Raw genomic sequence first — 23,926 nt, forward strand, 5'->3', positions numbered from 1 at the left:
TCATAGACTGCTGGGATGGTACAAGACTTAAAAATATTTGTCATCACTCTTCACTTCATTTTACAGATGAACAAATTGATGGATAGGAGTTTATAGAACGTAGTCAAGGTTATAGACTGATTGATAGCAAATCCAGGAGAGAGTTTAGATCTTTGTTTTCTGAGTCCATAGGCTTTTCCTCAATGTACCCATCATGTTTTAGATGTGGGGAGGTAAGGAAACCTTTGTCATTTTTCCCTTCACCAGTTGTATTGACTTGACAACTATTGCACACCACCTAAGCTCCCTCTCCTTCTAAATTCAGGTATCTATAATCTACCAGTGTATGGCCCACTACAAGCAATTTTTTTTAATGTAACCCAGATATTCCTACCGTCTCTAGCTACCAGGGATCACTCTTCTCTTGGTATGAGTCTCCCTAAATCCCCATCCTGTTTACTCATAGAAAATGCCATCTTTTACCAAGATTCCCTTCCTGCATACTTCTGATTATCCCTAAGGAATGCTTAAAGTTTCCACAAATCCAGCTATCCATATCGTCCCTCCCCCTAGCCTGGGTATGGACCACTGCTCATCTCTACCACAGATGACTCTTTTCACCTCATCACAAGTTTCTCCACGCAGAGAATTCTCCCCTCAGACCACTTTCTTCCAAGTCTCCATGTAGATATAACCCCAGATTCCTCCTGTGCAGCACTTCACAACATTTGCTTTGGCCTTATACAACAACAGGACCAAGCTTCACCACAGAAAAGACAATGTGTAACCGGTAACTCATTGCATCTGTTTCTAGGTTCCCCAGGTTATGACCACGCACAAGAAATTATCCATTAACCAGTGCCCTCCTTTGCCCTCCCACTTGCAGCAAAGTTGCAGGGGCCAAACACCAGCCTTTGACTATTTTTCTACTTAGTAACTCAGGCAATTAGGCTATTCTGAGCCAAAAGAGGAAAATCTAAATTTAAGACCAGCTTTCTATCAAACATAATCATTTACAGATATGACAAACCTCCCAGTGAAGGAAAACTGGTTTTTTTGTTTTGTTTTGTTTTGTTTTGCATAGCAGTCTCTTTGCTGCCCTGTGCTTCTTTACTCCAAAATGGTATTTTGGCTTGACTTTGCATAACCAAAAAGCCCTCTGAAATATTTTCACAATGTCAAAAAAGCAAGACCTCTGTTCCCCAAAGATAAATTTTAACCTTCACCTTTAACAAAACAGAAAAATTGCTGGCATTTAAAAATGTTTTTCTTCTTACTTCTAGCCACTCAGTGTGTGTGTGTGTGTGTGTGTGTGTGTGTGTGTGTGTGTGTGTGTGTGTTTAATTACATATATAGGTTTAACTTCAACTAGAAGAACCAAGAAAAAACATTTTATGGAGTTTCCTGGGAGGTAAAAGATTATATTTTCAATATGTCCAAGTTGACATGGTTTGTGGGGAATGAGTGAATAATGAGGTTAAGTGTGGTGAAAGACTAAAGAAAAAGGAGGGGTGTCTCTGAGATTGAAAGGAAAGAGGTCTGCACAGGAAGGGTAGACCACCAAATTTTAAAAGCTCATCAAACACTTTGCCCTCCTCTTCACTAAATAATTTAGAAAACTACAGCCCTGAGAAGTAAGTGATCTAGCCAAAAGGAGACATCTAATTAGTGGCGGGGACAAGTGAATAAATCAGACCTCTTGACTCACTTTCCATTTTTCTTGCTACCACATCAGGCTGCCTTCAGCAGACGACAGGTAGACCAGGGAATTCACAGAGGCTTCTGAAACAGAAGTTCAACCACCTCCTTCAAAAGGCAGTGAAATCTGTTTCACCTTGTAACTGTGAACACTTTGGGGGAGGGAGCACCTTAGTGTGTTAACGGTCAGAGTGCAAGATAGATGGAGCTGGGGGACAGGATTCCTGCACATCTGCACATTGACTGAACGTTAGCAAGTTGTCGGTCATTAGTTCCCGTATGGGAAATTTATTTCTGTTTAATGTGTGGTAAATGTTTTATTGGATGAGAAGATTCTGACACTTTACAAAAACGCTTTTGTAAAAGAAAACAAGATGTAGGGGGAAGAGAGGAGAGAGGGTAGTTACTATTTAATGGGCACAGAGTTACAACCGGGGAAGATGAAAAAGTTCTGGAGGTGGATGGGGTGGTGATTGCACAACAATGTGAATGTATTATACTTAACGCAACAGAACTCTGCACTTAAAAATGTTTACCAGTAAATTTCATGTTATGTATACTTTACAAAAAAACAAAACAAAACAAAAACTTTTTTTTTTTTTAAAGAAAGCAGATGCCAGCATTGGGAAAGGCTTGATCCCCAGATGCCACAGCAGAAGTGACTTGCCAAGGCAGTTCCTAGTTCAGCCACAATCAGGCAACTGAGGGATCAGAAGCTGCTGTCACAGCCATTGGCTCCAGAAGAAGACACCTGGGCCAAAATCCATGCTTAGCTACCCGTATGAAGCTGGGAACCAGATATTCATGTATTTTTAAAACCAATAATGACAGGTATCACATTACTATGGTATGTAGGCTTTATTGGTTACATTTAGAAGAGTGATATAAGTTTTGTTTCAAAATATGAATATTTTAAGTATGCCAGAAATTACTTCCTTTACAGTGATTTAAATTTAGATGTTAATGCAAGAATGTGTGAGTGTTGAACAACTTTTCAAAATTCTTCCAGGGCTTCATGAGCAAACAGTGTGAGACCACTGCTTGCTCTGGTACTGGGATTATTTTTGCACAGAGGCATGACAGAGGCGTAGACAAGAGAACACGGGACTTCACACCAACCAGGTTCGAGTCCCAGCACTCACAAGGCTGCCTCCCACCCACATCATCTGGGTCTCCGCTCCAAAGTCACCTCCTCCAAAAGCCTTCTCTGACCCCCTTGTAAAGCAGCATGCCATTGCCTTTCCACCCTAAACCTGCCTGACTTTTCCACCCAGCACTTATCTGACTGCCACATGCTGTGTATTTCTTTGTTCACAGCCTGCCTCCCCACTGAGAAGGCAGGGCCTGGGTCTTGCTTATTCTGTGTCATCTCCCAAGTCTAGGCCTGCGCCCGGCACAGTGAGGTAGATTGGTGCATCAGCAACATTCCAGCTCCCCAGGCTGCCCGACCTTATAGCTTGGGTCCTCCGGGATATGATGCTGCAACGGAGCACACACTAGGCAAGGAGATTGGCAGGCAGAAGCCAGGAGCGGTCAAGGCTGCAAACAACAAGCCACTGCGCATCCAGGTTTCAGTGAGGAAACAGAAGCAGCATGGCCGCAGCCCCACCTCACTTCTGCTTTCCTAGCTCTTAAAAAGTCTTTGTAAGCCAAACACAGTTTTGAAACTAGGAGATAGACAATGTTTTAAGCAGTGTACTTAAGCACAAGTCATATGTATAGGCATTTTAAAGTAAGCAAACAATGTTTAGTTTCTTAGAAAATACTGCTGCGTGTCAATTGTGTTCCAATCTCAGAGCCAGGAGCTGGGGGTCAGGGCGGAGCCTTGAAGGGCAGGGTGGAGCGTCCTGATAGAGGCAGGCTGTGAGGAGGTGGCCAGGGGCAGAAGGCGGTAGTGAACTCAGCTACCAGAGAGGGCCCACCGTGCTATTAAATGGGGAGCTCCACCTGGCATCTGTCATCACTTGCAAAGCAGACGTCCTCGGGCTAAGTCCATCTAGAGGGAGACTGGACAGACGCCAGCATGTTTAAGTCAGTGGCCCAGGCCAGGAGGGGATCCCTGACACTTGCAGCCTCACTCTTTCTGAGGAGCATCAGCAGCAGAGCCAATGACAAGGGGAAACTGGCCAATAAGGTCGCAGTGATCGCTGGGTCCACAAACGGGTGAGTGCTCTACGTTGGGGGTCCACAGGGTGACAGGTGATGCTGGGGCTGTTCGCCCATGCTCTGACTCACCACATTACTTCCTATCCTCCGACCATCATAGGAAGAGAAAGGGTTCATCAGCCCCTGGGCTGTGGAGAGAATCCAAATACAAGGGGTGGGGACAAGGATTCGGAGACAAGAAAACAGCCCCAAAAGAGGGTCTCAGCCCAAGGTTCAGTTCTCACATCCTCTGCATCTCTGACCCCAGGATCGGCTTCGCCATCGCCAGGCGTCTGGCCCAGGACGGGGCCCACGTGGTGGTCAGCAGCCGGAAGCAGCAGAATGTGGACCGGGCTGTGGCAGCGCTGCAGGGGGAAGAGTTGAGCGTGACGGGCACTGTGTGCCACGTGGGGAAAGCTGAGGACCGGGAGCGGCTGGTGGCCACGGTGAGGGGGGAGAGGAGGGGGATGTGTGTGTAGAAGGAGGAAGAATGGTTATTTTTAAAAACATAACCTGATCAAGTGCAAAAGCACAGGAATGAAAGACTGACCGTGTGTTTGGCATTAGTCTCACTCAAGAGGCCCACCACACATCTGAACAGGTTCACTAATCCAGGCAGAGAGAGATGTTTTGAGTCTGATGAGAGAGATGGCTCTCTGCCCTCACTTGGTGTGGTCCCCTCCTGGATTTGACCAGGCATAATCCCAGGGACAGTAAATAGGAATCACCTCCCACTGCAGCAGGAAACTTCTTTTGCTCCCTGACCCTCATCTTCATTGTCTCCTTCTCCCCAAAGGCCTTGGAACACTATGGGGGTGTCGACATCATGGTGTGTGTGGCAGGGGTCAATCCCTTGGTGGGAAGTACCTTGGGAAGCAGTGAGCAAGTCTGGGACAAGGTGAGGACTGGGGAAGCCAGGTGGGGAGGGCGGGACGCCATCCACATCCTCTGTGTGATCCTCTCTCCACCTTGGCTCCCCAAAATCCACCCTCCTCTCACAGACTCACCAGCTCAGAGCAAGGCCAGGTACCTGAACTCTGACCCTCAATTCCCCATTTCTGAGATGGAGGTAAGAGTGTCTGAACTGTAGTTCTGGTCCCCACTGTCCAGGAGCTCCCAGTCTGCAGGGAGGGTCCAACAAAGAACCAAATAATCACAATAAGTGTGGGGCACAGAGAAGGGAATGACTGTCTTCCTTGCCCAAGAATGCTTCATGCCCAAGGCTAGAAACTTGAAATCCAGCTGTATTAATTTCTTAGGGCTACCGTAACAAAGCCACCACAAACCAAGTGGCTTAAACCACAGAAATTTATTGTCTTACAGTCTGGAGGTCAGAAATCCAAGACCAAGGCATTGGCAGGGTTGGTTCCTTCTGAGAACTGTGAGAGAATCTGTTCCATACCTCTCCCTTAGCTACTGGTAGTTTGCTGGCCATCCTTGGTATTACTTGGCTTATAGAAGTATCACTCCATCGCTGCCTTCATCTTCACATGGTGTTTCTGTGTGTGTGTGTGTGTGTGTGTGTGTGTGTGTGTGTGTGTGTGTATGCACACACATGCACACGCGCTCAAACTTCCCCTTTTTAGGACATTATTCATTTTGAATTAGGGCCCATCCTATGATCTCATCTTAAGTACACCTGCAATGACCCTATTTCCCAATAAGGTCACATTCTGAGGTACTAGGTGTTAGGGCTTTAACATAGAAATTTGAGGGGTACACAATTCAGATTATAACACCAGTATTCCCCAGACTCAGCTAGTTGATGCCTCTTCAGACCTGGATGGAACATCCCTTCCCAACTTGTGCCCTTGGAGAAATAGGATGACATCTAGCAGACTCTGGGGTCTTTTGCCGATAGAGTCAACCTGACCCCATATTCCTGCATCTTCAGGATGCCTCCTTGCCATGTATGTCAAAGAAAGGCAGCACTCTCCCCACTTTTCATTGTCAGAAGCCATCATGCCCACGTTCTAATTTGGTATGAGAACATGCACTGGACTGAATGTCTCCTCTCCCCCACCCTCATTTGCTCTGATTTCAGATCCTGTCCGTCAATGTGAAGGCCCCAGCCCTGCTGCTGAGCCAGCTGCTGCCCCATATGGAGAAGAGGAGGTGAGGGCAGGGAAGGAGGTAGGGAGGAAGACATTTGGTGTCAAATGTGGAGCAGAGCAGCTAGAGTGAGAGGGTCCAGATGTTGACTTAGACCTTCCCTCTGGGCAACAGGCTCAATTGAGCCAGTAATGTAAGAGAAGTGAGAGTTTGACTTTCAGAATCTGGGTCAGCTAAACAAACAAAAGAATTCTACCCATTAATGTCATTCTCTCATATCTAGAGTGCCCAGGGAGTCGGGGAAGGACTCTACTGGAAGAAGGATGGGAATCTACAGCCAGAAAGGCCCAGAGGCTCCACAGCTATCTTGAAATCAGAGAAATGCAAGTGCTCCCTCTAGAATAGTGAAAGCTTGACTTCATATTTCTAGGTCACCAAAGAGAAAAAAAATCTGTCTTCTTCCATTATTCCCCAGTTTCTAGAGAGCCCATAAATCAGGCAGGGACTCTCATGGAAGAGAGAAGTGGGATCCTAATGACAGGAAGGCCTGGAGTTCCCACAACTGTCCTGGAATTGGGGAACTAGAAGTAGCCTCTCTTGGGCTGCATGCAGCAAGTCAGGGCACAAAAGTCCAGATTGATGGCTCTGAGGCACCCTGTAGTCTTCCCATAACAAGAGTAGTGGAGTTTCCCAATCCCACTCAATCTCTCAGCACTTCTTAAATCTTGGACCAGCCATGTCCTCCATCATCTTCCTCCATAGTTGCTTCTCTGTGTGTGTTGCACATAACAACCTATAGAACCATGGGTGAGTGAAGGGAAGAGGTTAGAGACAAGGCTGGAAAGCAGGATGTTGCTAAATTATGGACAGCCTTGAATATTGTGATAGGAATTTTGTCCATATTCAGGGAGCAAGGGTGAAAATCATATGATTATTTGTTATAATTATTTTAGGCATAGTTTATCTTCTTTCTAAATTAAAAGAGCATGAAAACACCTGAGGGACAAAAAAAATCTTGATTCACAGGCCTAGACAGAAGAGGCACTGAGGGAAAGGGAATGAGTAGGTAGAGGAAAAAGAGAGGCAGGAGTACAGATTTCTCAAGAGAACCAAACAGGTTCCAGAAAGGGAATTTTAGTCTACAATATTTGATGTGACAGGAAACCAGAGTGTAGAGAGGTGAGGCCTGAACAAGGGTCATTAGACTTGGTAAGTGATGAAGCACTGAGAATCCTTGAGGAAAACTTGCAGAGGATTTGGGGACAGGGATGTGGGGGAACGTGGGGCTTCTGGGATTGAGATTTCAAAGGATCCACTGGGAAATACTTTTAATATTACTCCTAAGCATGCCTGGTATAAAACACCCTCAAAGCCAGAAAAGAGACAATAGCCTAGAATAAAGGAAAGTGTTGGCTGCATTTCATAAAATTGTCCACACTAGTACTTCTTAATGGACGTTGAGCGCCCAAGTGTGGCATGAAAACAAAGTTGGTCCTGGCCCTCAGGTTGCTCTAAGACAGAGGAGATAGGCTGGAGGAAGGCAGAAGAGGGCTCTAATCTGGACTTAAACTCTTTTTGCTCACTTTCATGGTACAAAATCTCCACTTCTGTCTGTGCCCCACTGGTTTGTATTTGCTCCATTTGTATGTGCTTCATCTGTATCTACCCCCACCTTTTTCTTCCTAGGGGAGGCTCTGTGGTTCTGGTTTCCTCAATTGGGGCATACATACCAGAAGCTGTAAGTATGAACTTCTATGGCTATAGATTAAAAGAAAAGATGTAGCCCCATTTGCTGAGAAAAGCAGAGAAGTCCAGGAAGATCCCATGACAGGCCGTTGCTAGGTGGGGCACACCTGCATGCACATTTGTCAATGGGTATCTCAGATCTTTCTCTCCAGAAAGGAAACCCATGGCAGCCTTTTACCCTTTCTTTATGACATTATCACTATCTCTGCACTTGCTACTGAAGAGATATATTTCTAGGTACAGGCTTAGAAATCCAATTGAAACTTTCCTCCCCGGTTACTATATATACCATCTACTTCCCTTTCTCTTCACAGAAACTAGGGGCCTACAATATCAGTAAAACAGCCATTCTGGGACTCACCAAGACCCTGTCAGTGGAGTTGGCACCAAAAAACATCCGGGTTAACTGCCTGGTGCCAGGATTCATTGAGACAAACTTCAGCCAAGTGGTGAGGACGAAGATCAACTCTTGCTCCTGCCTCACTGAGCACTAGGGTACCTTCCCCTACCAGGCCATGTCCCACAGAGATCTGGGCCCTCATTCCTGCACCTGAGAATCCTTGACACTCTGCTCCACAGCATTTGCATCAGCAGCAGTATCAGTCCTCTGTGTAGGACCAGCCCAGATTGTCCCCCAGAACCCTGTCCACAAAGGTCTGCATGATGTGGAGCCCAACCTGACTCCACTGGTATGAGCAGCACTAATCTTTCGATTTTTCTTTTAGCTATATGAGGACCCAAGCCTTTGGAACAGTATGACGAGACTCTATGGCATACAGAGGTAAGTTGTGGGTGAAGCAGTGTCCTTTGTAGATCAGGACTGTAACCTCAGAACCTTCATGATGGATAAAAGATCACATGTCATCCCTCTGCAGGCTGTTACCCATTCCTCTTCCTGAGATCTGAGCCCTGGGATGAGTAAAACTCCCTGCAGAACCCAACGTATCTCCACTTACAGCCCTTTGCTTATCCCCATAGGGGTCTTGACTTCACAACATCCCACAGGAGATGAGGGCTCATGGGGAGGTGTCATCTCTCTTGGCCCCACCTTCTCTTTCCATCCAGGATAGGGCAGCCTGAGGACTGTGCAGGCCTCGTGTCCTTCCTGTGCTCTCCAGATGCCAGCTACATCACCGGCGAGAATATCTTGGTGGCTGGATTCTCCCCTCAGCTCTGAAGAACATGAGCTCAGAATTCAGGCTTGCCTCTCAGTGTGGAAGCCTCCTGTGGCTCTGGGGCCACCCTGTTGGGACACTTCTATAAATGAGAAGCCTCTACTCCAAATATACACTTTGAGTTCAATATTGTCAGAGTGTGAAATAATAAAGAACATCAGAAAAGAAAGTTTACAGCATGAAACTGTCATTAAATGTGTTCGTTTTTCTTACTTTGGTAATTAAGAACCATAGCCTAAAAAAGAGCATGGTTACTAAGAGATCAGAGCCCTCAGGGATGAAGGCTTGGGCCACCCTGGTAGGTCAGCAACCTGGACCAGAGGACATGCTAAGCAAGGTAAAGGGAATTTAGAAAGGGTGTACTCTGAGTTCATTTACAGCTATGAGCAGTTCCTGGTACCCTGACAGTTTCTCAAGCACCTGTACCTCCCCAGTACCATGGGAGACTGTTTGGTTGTACACAGAAACAACCCAGAAGTACAAGGGAATTAACATGAGGAGAGGCAGCGCTAAGCAACAGAAGATGGGAGGTGGTGGATCAATGTCAGGCTCCCCACTTGGTTTTTCAGGCAAGAATGAGACCCTGTTACTCAGTGATTACCGGCACATTAATGTTGACCCTTTTCTTTCTTGTCTCACTTGTCCTACTTGTTTTCCTACTTGTTTATAATGATGGCCTGGGTCATCATTATAAAGGCATTGGCTTTATAATACTTAATTAAACTCTACATTTACATTTTATATATTTTTTCTCTATATATATTACATTTCTCAATTAAATATTAAAAATACAATAGGTATGAGTAGGACTTTGCTTTGACTCATTGTAACATAAATAAAAGATTTCATGATTTGAAAAATAATAAATAGAATGACATATAAGTTGAAAGGGAGGAGAGTATTTTAGGTCCTTATATTGTCTACATATCAGTCAGGATCCTAGTGAAAAACCAACAAACTTTTAAACTGAATAATTTTGTTGTTTTTAATTTTTATTGGGGAGTATTGCGGAACAGTGTGTTTTTCCAGGACCCATCAGCTCCAAGTCAAGTAATTTTTCAATCTATGTGTGGAGGGCACAGCTCAACTCCAAGTCAAGTCATTGTTTTCAGTCTAGTTGTGGAGGGCACAGCTCACTGGCCCATGTGGGGATCGAACCAGCAACGTTGGCATTATGAGCCCTACACTCTAACCAACTGAGCCACCCAGCAGCCCCTAAACTGAGTAATTTGAGAAGGGTTTAATGAAAGTACCATTTACAGTACTGTGGTCAGCGTTTAAGAAAACCAACAGTGGGGGGGCCGGTTGGCTCAGTTTGTTAGAGCGTAATGCTCATAAAACCAAGGTCTCCGGTTTGATTCCCACATGGGCCAGTGAGCTGTGCCCTCCACAACTAGATTGAAAACAACAACTTGACTTGGAGCTGGAAAAACACACTCTTCCCCAATAAAATTAAAATATATGTATATGCATATATATGTGTGTGTGTGTATATATACATACATACATACATACATACATACATACATACATATCTCAACAGTGGGAACCCAGCACCATCTCTGAGCCCAAAGGAAAGGAAAAGGATGCTTGTGTAGGAACCAAAAAGGGTAGCTATAAGAAGTAGGCCAACTGACAGGAGACCTGGACTTAGATAGAGAGTCCCAGCCTACACATTGTGACCTAGCAGACAGGGAATGGAGGGACTAAATACTCAGCCGGAGGGAAAGGGAGCCGGTTGATCAATCCATATGGGTCAGTCTCCTAAGGCATAGAACAGAGAAAGAAAGGGAGGAAAGTGGCTATAGAAGGGCAAACAGAAGTTATCCAGCTAGACTAGGAGGTTGGTAAAGTTATTCATTTTAGATTTAAAAGTTAAGCTAATGCATTGTAATTTCTAGAGTAACCACTAAATGAAACCAGAGATATATACCAACTAACAGACAGAGAAAATGAAAATGACTTTAAAAAAAAAAATCAATTCAAAATAAAGTTAATAACCCTTTTGCCATGACGGTCAGATATATCTGAATGAATATTTCCATCTGCTGACTGTGGCATTCTAGTTTACCCCAAGAGCTCAAAAAAAAAACAACAACAACAAAAAAAACTTTTCCTTCTACTGCAGAGTTCAAGTATATTCTCAGGTACTTGAATCTAGGGCCAGAAGTCTGTGAGTGCTGCGTGTTGGGATGGGGTTGGTACACAAGCCAAAAGTAATACTTTCAGGATACCGACTAATTAACTCGAACTCCTAGTTTTAACACTGTTTTTGTTTTTATTTAGTTTTAAAAATTTTATTGGGTAACTGTGTTTCTCCAGGGCCTATCAGCTCCAACTCAAGTCGTTGTCCTTCAATCTAGTTGTGGAGGGCGCAGCTCATCTCCAAGTCCAGTTGCCGTTTTCAATCTAGTTGCAGAAGTGGGAGGTAACGCAGCTCACTGGCCCATGTGGGAATCGAACCAGAAACCTTGTTCTTAAGAGCTCGTGGTCTAACCAACTGAGCTAACTGGCCTCCCCAACACTGTTTTTAGAAGGGATGAATATCAACTAAAGGTCCTTCCTTCATTTTTCCAATGATGCTGAATCTTCTAAGACTGATTGGTTTGCAAAAATCAAACCCATAATAGATTTAGTGAAGGATACATATATTTCCACCTATAATAGCAATAATGAATTGTGTGTGGATGAGTCCATGTTGAAATTCAAGGGGTGTGTATTTTTCAAGCAATATCTTCCCAGTAAACCAAGTAGAAAGTGGGGCATAAAGATTTGGTCACTCTCTGATGCATGAACAGGATTTCTGTTGCGGTTTGATGTATATACAGGCAAAGATTCCTCACAAGATAGGAAGGTTGGATTGAGAGCAGGGGTGATGTCCAGTTTGCTGAATGGATTTGAAGGCAAGGGACATGTAATTTGTACAATTTTTATTCAAGTGTAGAACTTTTTGAGAGTTTAAGATTGAAAAAAATTGGAGCATGTGGTACAATGCGTGCCAATAGGACAGGACTACCTTCAGATATGAGGATTAGCAAAGTGGTGACCTCCTGGTAATGTAGGGAAATCATGATCAATCAGTGCTTGCTTGCACTTGGCAGGATACAAGGAGAGTTAATATATCTCCACTGTTGGGAATGGTGGTGTCAGTGAAATGCATGCAAGATCAAACCAGGAAATGAGAACTGTGTTGAAACCAAATATTCAAATTCTGTACAGTGCATTTATGGGTGGAGTTGATTGTTTTGATCAACTCTGTGTCACTTATCCTTTTGATATGAAGTCTGAGAAGTGGTATCAAACCGTATATGGCATTTTCTCATTGAAGTGGCTCTAGTAAATGGCTATCTATGTTACAACATTCAAAACCCTAACAATAAATTGAGCCAGTGGAAATTCAGCGGAAAAGTTACAGATGGATTATCAAGAAAAGATGGGGAAAAAAGGGGTTGCAGGATGTCTACACCAAAAGAAATTAGGCTGACAGAGTGCCATTTTCCTAGGCAATTTGAGGACAAGAAAAAGCAGCCTAATTGCTGCGTGTGCAGCATTATGCCCTCACAATGTGCAAAAAAAGGGAAAGGTATTTGCAAACAAAACAAACCATGTACGCTGTTTCCCCGAAAATAAGACGTAGCCGGACAATCAGCTCTAATGCGTCTTTTGGAGCAAAAATTAATATAAGACCCGGTATTATATTATACTATATTATATTATATTATATTATATTATATTATATTATATTATATTATATTATATTATATTATATTATATTAAGACCCGGTCTTATAATATAGTAAAATAAGACCGGGTCTTATACTAATTTTTGCTCCAAAAGATGCATTAGAGCTGATTGTCCCGTTAGGTCTTATTTTCGGGGAAACACGGTATTATTGTGCTATGTATCCAGAAATCTGTGTTGTTCCTTGTTTTGAGAATTATCACTCAAAAGTAAAATATAAAAAATCCTGTCAGTGTTCCAGAAAGGAAGTTTAGGGAAGCAGATGTACATTTTTCTATATTTTTGTATATTTCAAGAATGAGTAACAATAGGAAATTTTTATACATAAAAATAATGCCATTTATATACAAAGCAGCTCAAATTGTTATTATTAAATGCATAAAATAGTCAACATCAACTTTCTGTTTTTTGTGGATTTCTGACACATTTTGAAAAAAACTTGAAGTCAATTAACACAGCGAAAGAGTTAAGAAAGAAAAGAAAATAGCAAACACTTAAGATAAGTGGAAAATACAAAATAGGAGGATGGATAAAAACCCAAATATATACATTAGTGTAAATGGACTGAATGCTCTACTTAAAAGAAAAAAATTATCCAACTGGAGAAGGAAGAAAATAAAGGAGGGAGGGAGGGAGGGAGGGAGGGAGGGAGGGAGGGAAGGAAGGAAGGAGTCTAACCACAGTCTGTCAATAATAAACACATATGAAACTTTAAAAATAAAATCTCAAGTATATAAGAAGGTTGAAAGTAAAAGCATGGAAAAGGATATATCATATTGTGTTCAGGATCCCCAAGATTACCCTCAAGTTCAATAATTCATTTATCTGAGACCCACAGGACTCAGAAAAGCTGTTATTCTCATAATTTATTACAGAGAAAGGATACAGATTAAAATCAGCAAAGGGAAAAGGCAAATGGGATAAAGCTGCAAAGCAACCAGGTACAAGCTTCCAGGTGTCTCGTCATAATGAAATCATATGGGGACATGCTCAATTCTCCTAGCAACAGTATTGACAATATATGTCAAGTGTTGCCAACCACGGAAGCTCACTCAAGACTTGGTGTCTGGCCAGAGTTTGCACTGGGGGGCAGTCATGAAGCACTTACATGACTGATTTTATTTTATTTATTTATCTGTATTTTTCAATTACAGTTGACATACAGTATTATATTAGCTTCAGGTGTACAACATAGTCATCAGACAATTATTTAACTTACAAAGTGATCATCCCATAAGTCTGGTACCCATCTGACACCATACATAGTTATTACAAATTATTGACTATATTCCCTACGCTGTACTTTACATCCCTGTGACTGTTTCCATAAATGGCAATTTGTGCTTCTTAATCCCTTCCATTTTTTCACCCACCCCCTCAACTCCCCTCCCATCTAGCAACCATCCAAATGTTCTCTGTATCTATGAGTTTATTTCTATTTTGTTTGTTCATTTATTTTGTTTTTTAGACTCCACACGTAAGTGAAACCATTTGGTATTTGTCTTTCTCTATCTGACTCATTTCACTTAACATAGTTTCCTCTAGGTCTATCCATGTTGTTGTAAATGGCAAGATTTCATTCTCTTTATGGCCGAGTAATATTCCATTGTAATATGTACCACATCTTGTTTATCCATTTGTCTATCGATGGCCACCTAGGTTGCTTCCATGTCTTAGGTATTGTAAATAAAGCTGCCATGAACCTAGGGGTGCTTATCACATGGCTGATTTTAGCTACTCAGTCTCCAACACTCTAGAGGTCAAACTAACACAGTGTGTCCCAAGGCTTCAGGCACAGAAAACACTCTTATCAGGCAAAATATTCCAAGGTTATCCTTCAGGAAGCAGTCATAGACCACTCCTGAAAACAGGGCTTTTTTTTTTTTTTTTTTTTTTCGGAATGTGTAGTTTCACCACCCAGGCCTGCTGAGTTAACCCTTTTTTTGCACACATGTAAATACTAAACAAAAAAAGACTATAGCAAAAAATATATGTTAGGTACAAAGAAGGTAACTTTATTCAAAAAGATTTAACTCAACAAGAAGATACACAAATTTTTAACTTACATAAGACCTAAAACATAACCCCCAAAGCATAAAAGAAACTTTGACAGAAATACAAGGAGAATCAGCAATCATGTAGAAAATATCTATATACTTCTCTTGGTAACTGATAGAACAAGCAGATCAAAAATTCACTGTGAATATAGAAGATTTAAATAATGTGAGTAACAAAATAGATTTAATGGTCCTATATGAGATCATACCCAGCACACACAACACACATTAAAAATTGACCATGTTCTAGACCAAAAAGTAAGTTGCAAAATTTTTTCAAATTATTGAAATTGTATCGAGTGTGTTCTTTTATTACAGTGCAACTCAGCTGGAAATCAATAATAAAAAGAGAATTATACTATTCCTATGTGCTGGGAAATTAAGAATATACTTCTAAATGACTTTAATTAGAAGAAGAAATTATAAGGAAGTTAGAAAATATTTAGAAGTAAATAATAAGTACAAGTGTCACTTATTTAAACTTGCCAAAAGCAGTTAAAACAGTATGTACAGGGAAAGTTATACCTACATTGTTTATATTAGAAAAGCCAAAAATGAATGAAATAAGCATCCACCACAAGAAGCCAGAAAAAATACATAAAATAAGTCCAAATAAAGTATAAAAAAGAATATAATGAAAATGTGAGTGGAAATTAACAAAATAGAAAACATGTCACAGAAGGATAAAGGAAACCAAGAGTTCTTTGAAAAGACTCAGTAAAATTGACAAAATCTGGAATGATTAAGAAAAAAGGAAATCATGGAAAATAGTTAATATCAGGAATAAAAAAAGGGGAATAATAGAGAGGTCAGACGTTAAAAATATTATGAGATATTACGTTAATAAATATGAAAATTTAAGTGAAGTGGACAAATTCCTAGAAAAAAGTAAGTTTTAAAAGATGACTCAAGAAGAAAGAGAAAACTAACCCATCCTATAATGATTAAAGATATTGAATTAGTAATCAAAATCTTCCCACAGAAAAACCTCAAGCCTAGATGGTTTCACTGATGAGTCTACCAAAACAATGTGGAACAAAAGGTAATTCTGATGTTACTAAATTTACTAGAAAGAGAAAGTGTCATACATTAATGTTTTTAAATATATATATTATCTTATATTTTCCTCTAGTACTTTTATAGTTTCATTTTTATATCAAACAACTTGATTTATGTGTAATTTATATAGCTCTAAAAAATGAAGTAATGATCCAGCTTTTTAATTTTTCCTAATCTCTAGCCTCTGGAAGAACTGAAAATAGAGGAGGACTAGAGATTTTACCTTTCATTTGATATTTTTCTGGACTATTTCATTTTTTAAATTAGGCATATATATGTCTTTAATATTTTTTAAAAAATAATTTTAAAAATGGTTCCCATGTTTTTCATAGTCTTTACCTAAATATGGCTAACCTTGGATTTTATGCTCTCCTAGATGGTTTTGTTTTGTTTTGTTTTGTTTTTTAAGTTTTTCCATACCTCCTCTTACATTATGGATCTATTACTTCTCCTGAGTACTGTCATTACCCCTCCTATTAACTTCAACATTGATGAGACTTAGAGGAGAGAGGCCCATGACATAAGGACTCAAGTAGAGGAGAATGAGCACCAGAGCAAGAGTGTGGGCAGTGCCCTAAATCAGGGGTAAGAGGTATATGCTATTTCCATGGACATGAAAGAAAGATAGAGCTAAGACCTTTGGCCAGATCTTTTATGGAGTGAGCCCAGAGGTCAACTTCAGGAGGCTGAATTGTTCAGAGGTTGTGCTAACTACAGAAGAAAGATGGGTCCAAGAGAACTGAGAAGGGTCTCCATATGACACACAAACTCTCCTGTTCTTGATAAAAACAAGTAGCCCCATTCCATAAGAGTCATGACTGAGAGTCATGGGAATGGCCACTGGGACTGCACTCAGTAACATTCACTCCAGTAAAACAGCAGAAAACACCAGATCCGAGTTAGAAGAGTGGTTTAGAACATGTGAAGCACTTCAACCAGCCTGAGCTTCGGCACAGACAAGAGGACTGTTTGTGACAGGAGGAAGACAGCATTTAGCCCTATTGTCTTGTTGGTGTCAGAAGTTTGTGTTGGTGCAACCTGGTCTCAGGTCACAGAGCTGAAGAAATAAATCAAGAAACTCCCCAGGTCATGGTGGCACCAGGCATGGCCACCACATACAGCACGACGCTGGCGAGGTCGTGGACCTGTACTTGCAAAGGCTCCACCAGCAAATGCCTCATTGGCTCCAAGGAACACATGTCCATCCAGAGAAACATGGCTGAGGATAACAAGGTGACAGGCAGGTTCAGTGGCTACTTTAAAACCGATGCTATCTGTGGGGCCATTTGCAAGGTGGGTGAGTCAGATGCCTCCACTCTCCGACTGGCCAAGGCCCTCAGCATTATCTCAAGTAGCTTCTGACTGGAGAGAATCACGGATGTGGAATACGTGTCATAAATAAATAGTGAAAACCCAAAAAAGGAAAAAGAAAGAAAAGAAACTGCCCATTCCACCCCCCTTTCAAATGTGCCAGGAAGAATACGCCACCACAGACTATAGCCCTCAGCAGCAGAGGGGAGGGCGTGGGTACAAAAATACATAGAACCAAACCTCTCACCAAGGAGAGGTAAACAGGACACTGTCAAGTCCCAAGTCTTTCCATTTATTGGTAAAGCTCTTTATTGCTAGTAGTAGTAATAACCTAGCACAGACAAGAAAACAGGCAGATCAGATTTTTTGATAATTCAGGCAGCTACTGAAAGGTTTGTGATTCAGCACATGTGGGAGCTCAGCCTGGCCAAGCTCAGGCCTCAGGGACCTACCCTCCCTCCACAGTGACAAGGACCAGCAAAGATCGTCTGTACTGGTCAGTCCAGGGGAGGAAGCCCAGGCCAACACACGCAGGGACAAACCAAATAAAAACAGATGCTGAGGACTAACATAATGAACCCTGGGTTTGGTCAAACACGGGGCGGGGGGGGGCGGGGGGGGCGGGGGGGGTGTTCATAATCAGGCCTGTGTGTAAGGCGGGGGAGGAGGAAAAGTCACTGTCTTTAAGCCAGAACTCCATGCTTCTGTGGTTGACCACAGTTCCTTGTGTTCTCTGAACTCTCTGTGCCACACAGGATTCCAGAATTTCAGGAGGCATTTCTGGGTGCAGGCACAACTGGTGATGTCTTCTTGCCTTTGATTCAGCCTGAGCCCTAAGTCTGGCTTTTCTTCAAATCTGATTTGAAGACAGCTACCCCAAACATCCTTAGTCTTCTTCACTAATTCAACTAAACAAACATTATGAAGCAACCAATATGAGATGGCCGGGTTATCACACAGTGGATTAGGTCTCAAATATTTATGTGCCGTTGGTAAACAGGTATTGAGACAGGTTAGTTAGTCTGAAATCAGGCAGTTAGAGACTCCTTGGTAGACTGAGCAAAAACAGAACACACACAGGACACAAGGCAACTGTACCAGGACAAAACTGTCATCAATCATACTCTGGGACAAATGGGTTTGTTTCAATGGTCTCCCCCAAGCTGAGCAGTAGAGCGAGTCTGGGAAACATTGTATCCATAGGCACCCACATCCCAACATCCCCCTCCCAGGTAGAAACAAAGGTATATAAACACAAGCTTTTGCCTTAGCTCTTGGGCATCCCAGCTTCGGGTACCCCCTCCCGCTCGGAAGCTGTAACTCTTTGCTTGCTATGATAAACTATCTTCCTGTGTAATTTTTTGCCTCTCCCTGGTCCATGTATCCATTCTCCGGCTCCATGAGACGAACTCCAGCAATCACTAAGGAACATCCTACATCAGTATCATTAAGGTTTTTTTTAAAAAAATCAAGAAAGCTGGTACGCTGTGACGGGGAGGGAGATAGACCTGCAAGGGGACCTGAAAACACTATGTACTTGTAATAACCACGGGAATTGAAGCCTCTGCAGGAATAACAGAGACTAGCTCGGTGCTCACCAATCCCCTTTCCTCTCCTGGACATATAGGAATCCTCCCTGACAATTAAGTTGAAGCAATATAATAATTTCTGCCTCTGCCTGGCCCCCAGATTTCCCACAAGAACTTTGACTCCCCTATTTGCATGGTTGGAAGTGAAGGATTCTGAAATGATGGAGTTGCGAGATGGAAGCAGCCAGAATCCCTGACTTTCTGCTTGATGAAAAGCTGCCCATGAGTGCCACAGAGCCTCCGCTGGACTGTGACACAAACGATAAATTTTTATTGGTCTAAGTCACTGAGATTTGGGGATTGTTTATTAGCCAGTATAGCTTAGCCTGCCCTATTGCCATGAGCGAGTGTGGAGCAAGGAGGGTCAGGCAGCCACTTCCCCCCCCAATGGTAGTGACCTCAGTATAAATAGACTCCTTGAAGCCCAGAAAAAAAATGAAGGAATTGGACTCCCTAGGCAGGTCTCAGTCAAGAGACAGGAAACTCTTCACAGCCTACAGCCTCCCTGGTGATTGTCACTGGGATTGCTATGGCTTCTCCTTCAGGCAAAATCCCTCCTCCTCACAGGGGTATTGCCTCCCCAGTTGACCTAATATGTAGATGGTGGCACTATCTGCTACCAATTTCAGGAAGAACAGCTTTAGGGGAGAAGTGCAGAGACTCAGATGTCGTAATATGACAATGGACAGCTATGTGCCAGGGCACAGTAGCTAAGAGCTTATTTCCAGAAGTTATCCTGGAAATGAATTTAGTAGATTTCTTTATGCCTCCTGTTTAGGGCTTATTCTTCTCCACCCCTGGACACCTGCCTTGTTGTTCCACTGAGGTGGTGTTGTTTACCCATGACATATATACTTTCTAAGCCTAAGGGAATGTGGGATCATCTGGCTATCACAGAGTGGCCACTTGATAAACTTCTGCTGCATTAACAGAGATGACTGAGACGGCTTGCATTAGAGGCCTTAGCATCTCCAAATCAGATTTGAAAAGAAGCCAGTGGCCATACTAATCCCAAAGCAGAAAGAGAACAGCCCAGTCCCACAGTAGAACCAGAGATACCATGGTCAACTGCAGAATCATGAAGTTCTGGCTTAGAAGGAAGAACTCTTTCCTTTCCCAGCCCCATACACTGTCCAGGTGTGTTTCCTATGTCTGAGCCAGAATGCTGGAGATGCAGAATCATTACGTTTCTCCCAGTGCCCAGAGGAATTGGCACTTCCTGGGAAAACATGTCATTCCCAGAGAGAAAAAGAGATACAGAACCTGAGGACACTGACCAAACCTGGTAATTTAGTGGAGAACCCAAACCTGGTGACTAGGAATGTAACAAGATTTAACAATGGAGCAATTCATCCATTTGTGAATTATTTGCATAGCAGTAAAATGATATTAAAGTGAATGAGGGCCTGGGTTCAGACTCTGTAGGCAAATGGAGTCACTTCAGCACTCCCCTGAATATGCTATATGGTTCTTGAAGGCTATTAGGCATCCAAACAAACCCAAATATATTTCTCCTTGCTCCCTTACATTTACACAGAAGCAGAACTCCTGTGAGGAAGGAACCTGAGAACTTTTGACAGCCAAAGTTACTACAGTATGCCTAAGGAGCTGGAGCGTCCCTGACCGAGACCAGCTGGCAGGACCATTGATGCAGCCTGAGAGGGAGAGAAGCAGGAAGTGATGGTGGAAGGAGATCTCAGCTGATGCCAGAACCTGCCCTGACGCTGCCAGCCCAAAATCAGGTTTATGCCTCAAAAGGGCTCAGGCGGCGCTGAGTGGTAATATTGGAACACTATGTCAATTGGTATATGATATCCCTTATTATCCCTCTACACCACTCAATACACACACACACACACACACACACACACACACACACACACACACACCTTTTATAGCTACATGTAACCCAGTAAGAATGGTTCCCCTGACTGTGAAGGCTGAGGTAGTGGGGGGATTGAGGACTTGTGGGTCATGACACACACAAATGGATTCTTCACTAGGCTGTTTTGTGTGAAGTCTTAGAATTTCATTCACAAATGATTTAAAGCCCAAAATGGGGGAGCAAGATATTAACCTGCTCCCCACTTCTTTTTCTGATTTCTGGATATTCTTTTATAGCATTCAATCGTTTTTTAAACAAAAATGTTAAAGAATAAAATGTAAATGGCTTATAATGCCACTTCCCAGACATTTGCTATTAACTATTTATAAATGAAAGCAATATGATACATGGATATAGTTAGATAAGTCAAATATTACAGAAAGGTACAAAAAATGTTTTTAAACACCTGCCAATTTCACTCCCTAAAGGCAACCACTACTTTAAAAATATTTTTATGTACCACTCAGAAACAAAATGTGTGTGTGTGTATCAGCATGCATATTTATATCTTTTTTGGTCCTATCAAGGGATTTCTGTAGGCTGTTCTGCACATTACTTTTTGCACTTACTAATACATTTTGGAGATGAGCATTATAGACCTACTTCATTCTGTTAATAGATGGATAGCATTCCATAACAGGGGTACATATACCATGATCTACTTAACCAACTCCCTGTTAATAAATATTAAGTAGTTTCCAAGTAGGTTATTTTGTTGTGTTTTGAGTTTTGTAATATAAATAATTCCAATATAAACGTTCTTGTACATGTATGTTGGCACATTTTTGCAAGTACATCCATGAAGTACATTTCTATATCAAATAGGAAGAGATTTGTATTCGAAGAGATTTCTCATATTGCTTTCTCAATGTGATTCTCCCTGGCCCCACTGTGTAATAGCAGTTCTATCTTGCTTAATGATCTGGGTCAGTTAGTCCTGTCAGGATGGTGACTCCTGTATTTCCTTACTGTCCTTTGTTACAAGGAGCCCAAAGTAGCCAGATGGCAGCCAAAGCTTATAGTTCAATAGAATTCTTGCTTTTTCCCAAGCGAAAGCGTTTCCTCTTTGGGAATTCTTTATACTCACAGAGCCCAGAAATGTAGGGTGGGGAAAATTTTTCTCCCACGTTGGTCTCTGGGAGTGATGGTAAACAGGGCCACTTCTGCTTCCATCCCTTGGTTCCCAGAGCAAAGTGAGGATTCAAGATCCCGGGTGTGGGGACAGAGCCCCAGAGAGCAGTTTCCAGGCTCTCGGCCTCATGTGGAAAGGTGCTGACTCGGGTAGTAGATGGCCATCAGCTGTGGCTAGTCGGCCGTCAGCTGTAACCCTTGAGCCATTGGCCACTAATATAACTGCCGCGGCTGTGCTGGGGAGGGGAGTTGAGGAGAGTCATTGGTCGGTTGGCCGAAAAGTAGACAGCAGGTTGCACGTCGTGTGAATCCAGCCTCCAGTGAGACTATAGTGGTGTGACTCCCCTACCTATGGCTCCGTGGGTGTTCCTTTTTGGCCTCACCATATCCTGTGTTCTTGTGCGGGGAGCGGGACTAGAGACCCCGCATGACACCCTGCATGACACCGGGGTATGAACTCTAACGGCCCATCTCATCTGTAGGGTCTCATTGTTTCCCACCCAGGGCCCTGTCCTTGGCATTGCAGCCCTGCCTTAGTTGGGAGTTGAACGTTCTATGCGGCTCCTCTGCTTTTATGGTCAAGTCCTGAACCTGATTCTCTGCTTTCTCTGACCTCTGGTTGTAGGAGATAGGACCCTCTTTATATGCCCCCCAGGAGGTCCTCCAGCTTCGACATAGCTTTTGATAACTGACTAATTACTCTGAGCTTTCTGTTATCCTTCTCCAGAGCATGAATAGAGTTGCTATTTCTCCCATTTTTCAAAAGACTTGCAACAGTTGATGCATTCCCTTCCACCATCCACCACTGCAGTTCATAACTGATGAAAAATTGCACTGCCACCTTCCGTCACTGCTCCACCTACCACCGGTGATGCCAGCTGGATAGCCAGTAATCCAGCCCTGAAAACCTATCTCATCATCTGCTTTCTTAGAATACTCCCGGTACCCACTGTTCCTACTTAGGTTTCTCGGAAATCAGACTCTGAGATGGTAACCAACATGCAGGAGGTTTATTAAAAGTGCTTTTGGTATCAACACCTGTGAAAGGGAAGAGGGAAACAGGGTTAGGCAGAGGATGAAGTCTACGTAGCTGTGATACAGCCTCAATAGAACACCTCAGTCACCTCTGCAGGGAGATCTGAAGATGGGATGACCCTTCATAGCTCTCCTGAGTTGGGGTGAGAGGGCTGAGCTCAGTTCCACTCATTAATCAATCATTGGGTGTGGGCTGCTGGGAAAGGGGCATAACCTTGGGCATGGCAGCTCTCTTCAGCTAAAGAAACCCCTGAGGGGGTTGATTATTGAGGGCTTTCTGCCAGCAGCAACCCCAGCAGCCGGGGTGATAAATCCTCTAATCCTGAAGGGTGACCCGGGAAGCAAATATCAGCAATCACCACATAACTAGCCCTACCTGTTACATAAACCCTTGGGTACTCTTTGCAAATAGAAAAATGTACCTAAGGATTATGTGCTCTGTCCTCTGCTCATTTCCAGAAACAGGAACACTGAGGAGCAGAGTACCCCTGACAGCCTGTGCCCTCACAGGTTTGCCAAATGTATTACAATAATTTCTTTATGGCTCAATCACATGGCTGTTGGCTGGAGGTCTCAGTTTCCCACCACCTGGGCCTCCCTGTAGATCTGCTTGAGATCACATCATAGCAGCTGGCTTCCCCCAGAGTAGGTGGTCCAAGAGAGTAAGAGAGACACAATACCATTCAAGCCCTAATCTCAGACATCACAAACTATCCCTTCTGCCATATTCTATGCTTTAAAAACAAGTCACTGGGAGACCACCTCAGGGAAGATGTAGATGCCTGATCACTGCACTGTACACCTGAAACTGAACAATAATGAATGTCAACTACAAGTTTGTATGTATATGTATGTGTGTGTGTGTGTGTGTGTGTGTGTATGTACTTACAAGAAGTAGAGTACAGCATTAGGAATAGAGACAGTGGAAATGTAATGGCTCTGTGCGATGTCAGAGGGGTAGTGGATGGGGGAGGGGGGTTGACACAGTGTGAGGGATATAAATGATAAACATCTAACTATTACTCTGTTTTGTGCACCTAAAACTAATAAAAAATTTTTTTAAAGAACCACACACAAAAAAAGCAAGTCACTAGGTATATTGTACACTTAATGTGAGAAGAATTAGGCTCTACCTTTTGAAAGAAGTAGTGTCAAATAATCGTGGACATATTTTCAAACCACTACATATAGAGAAAAGGGTGGTTTCCAAATCAACAATGATAGATACTTCTGAGGAAGGGAGTAGACTAAAGGAGTCAAGTAAAAAGAGCTTTCTGTTTTTCCTCTGCTTTTTGATAATAAGAGTGTGATCTTGTCATACT

General features: G+C 42.7%; 2 protein-coding genes and 1 pseudogene across 4 annotated transcripts in view; 2 read left to right on the top strand and 1 right to left on the bottom strand.

Moving 5' to 3' along the window:
- The window catches only part of LOC109458300 (dehydrogenase/reductase SDR family member 2, mitochondrial), a 79,115-nt gene that overhangs the window by 33,117 nt on the left and 22,072 nt on the right, over nt 1-23,926 (bottom strand). The window lies entirely within an intron of this gene.
- LOC109436122 (dehydrogenase/reductase SDR family member 2, mitochondrial) lies at nt 2,062-8,930 on the top strand. Of its 2 annotated transcripts, XM_019714445.2 has the most exons (8): nt 2,062-3,840; nt 4,091-4,268; nt 4,619-4,720; nt 5,867-5,937; nt 7,561-7,612; nt 7,935-8,069; nt 8,346-8,401; nt 8,686-8,930. In XM_019714445.2, exons 1-8 carry the CDS (start codon nt 3,701-3,703, stop codon nt 8,795-8,797), a joined length of 846 nt encoding a protein of 281 aa, XP_019570004.2. In that variant the 5' UTR covers nt 2,062-3,700; the 3' UTR covers nt 8,798-8,930. The 2 variants fall into 2 exon arrangements, with proteins under 2 accessions (XP_019570004.2, XP_074184131.1); XM_074328030.1 differs by lacking the exon at nt 4,619-4,720.
- LOC109436087 (small ribosomal subunit protein eS21) lies at nt 9,043-17,015 on the top strand (annotated as a pseudogene).

This window comes from Rhinolophus sinicus, linkage group LG03 (assembly GCF_036562045.2).
Source record: "Rhinolophus sinicus isolate RSC01 linkage group LG03, ASM3656204v1, whole genome shotgun sequence".
NCBI classification, from domain to species: domain Eukaryota; kingdom Metazoa; phylum Chordata; class Mammalia; order Chiroptera; family Rhinolophidae; genus Rhinolophus; species Rhinolophus sinicus.

Bases quoted from the DNA above. Each gene is read 5' to 3' on its own strand.
- LOC109436122 (XM_019714445.2), top strand. From the start codon at position 3,701: ATGTTTAAGTCAGTGGCCCAGGCCAGGAGGGGATCCCTGACACTTGCA. The intron at 4,269-4,618 runs GTGAGGGGGGAG...TTCTCCCCAAAG, and splicing joins GGGAGCGGCTGGTGGCCACG to GCCTTGGAACACTATGGGGG. The intron at 8,402-8,685 runs GTAAGTTGTGGG...CTTTCCATCCAG, and splicing joins AGACTCTATGGCATACAGAG to GATAGGGCAGCCTGAGGACT.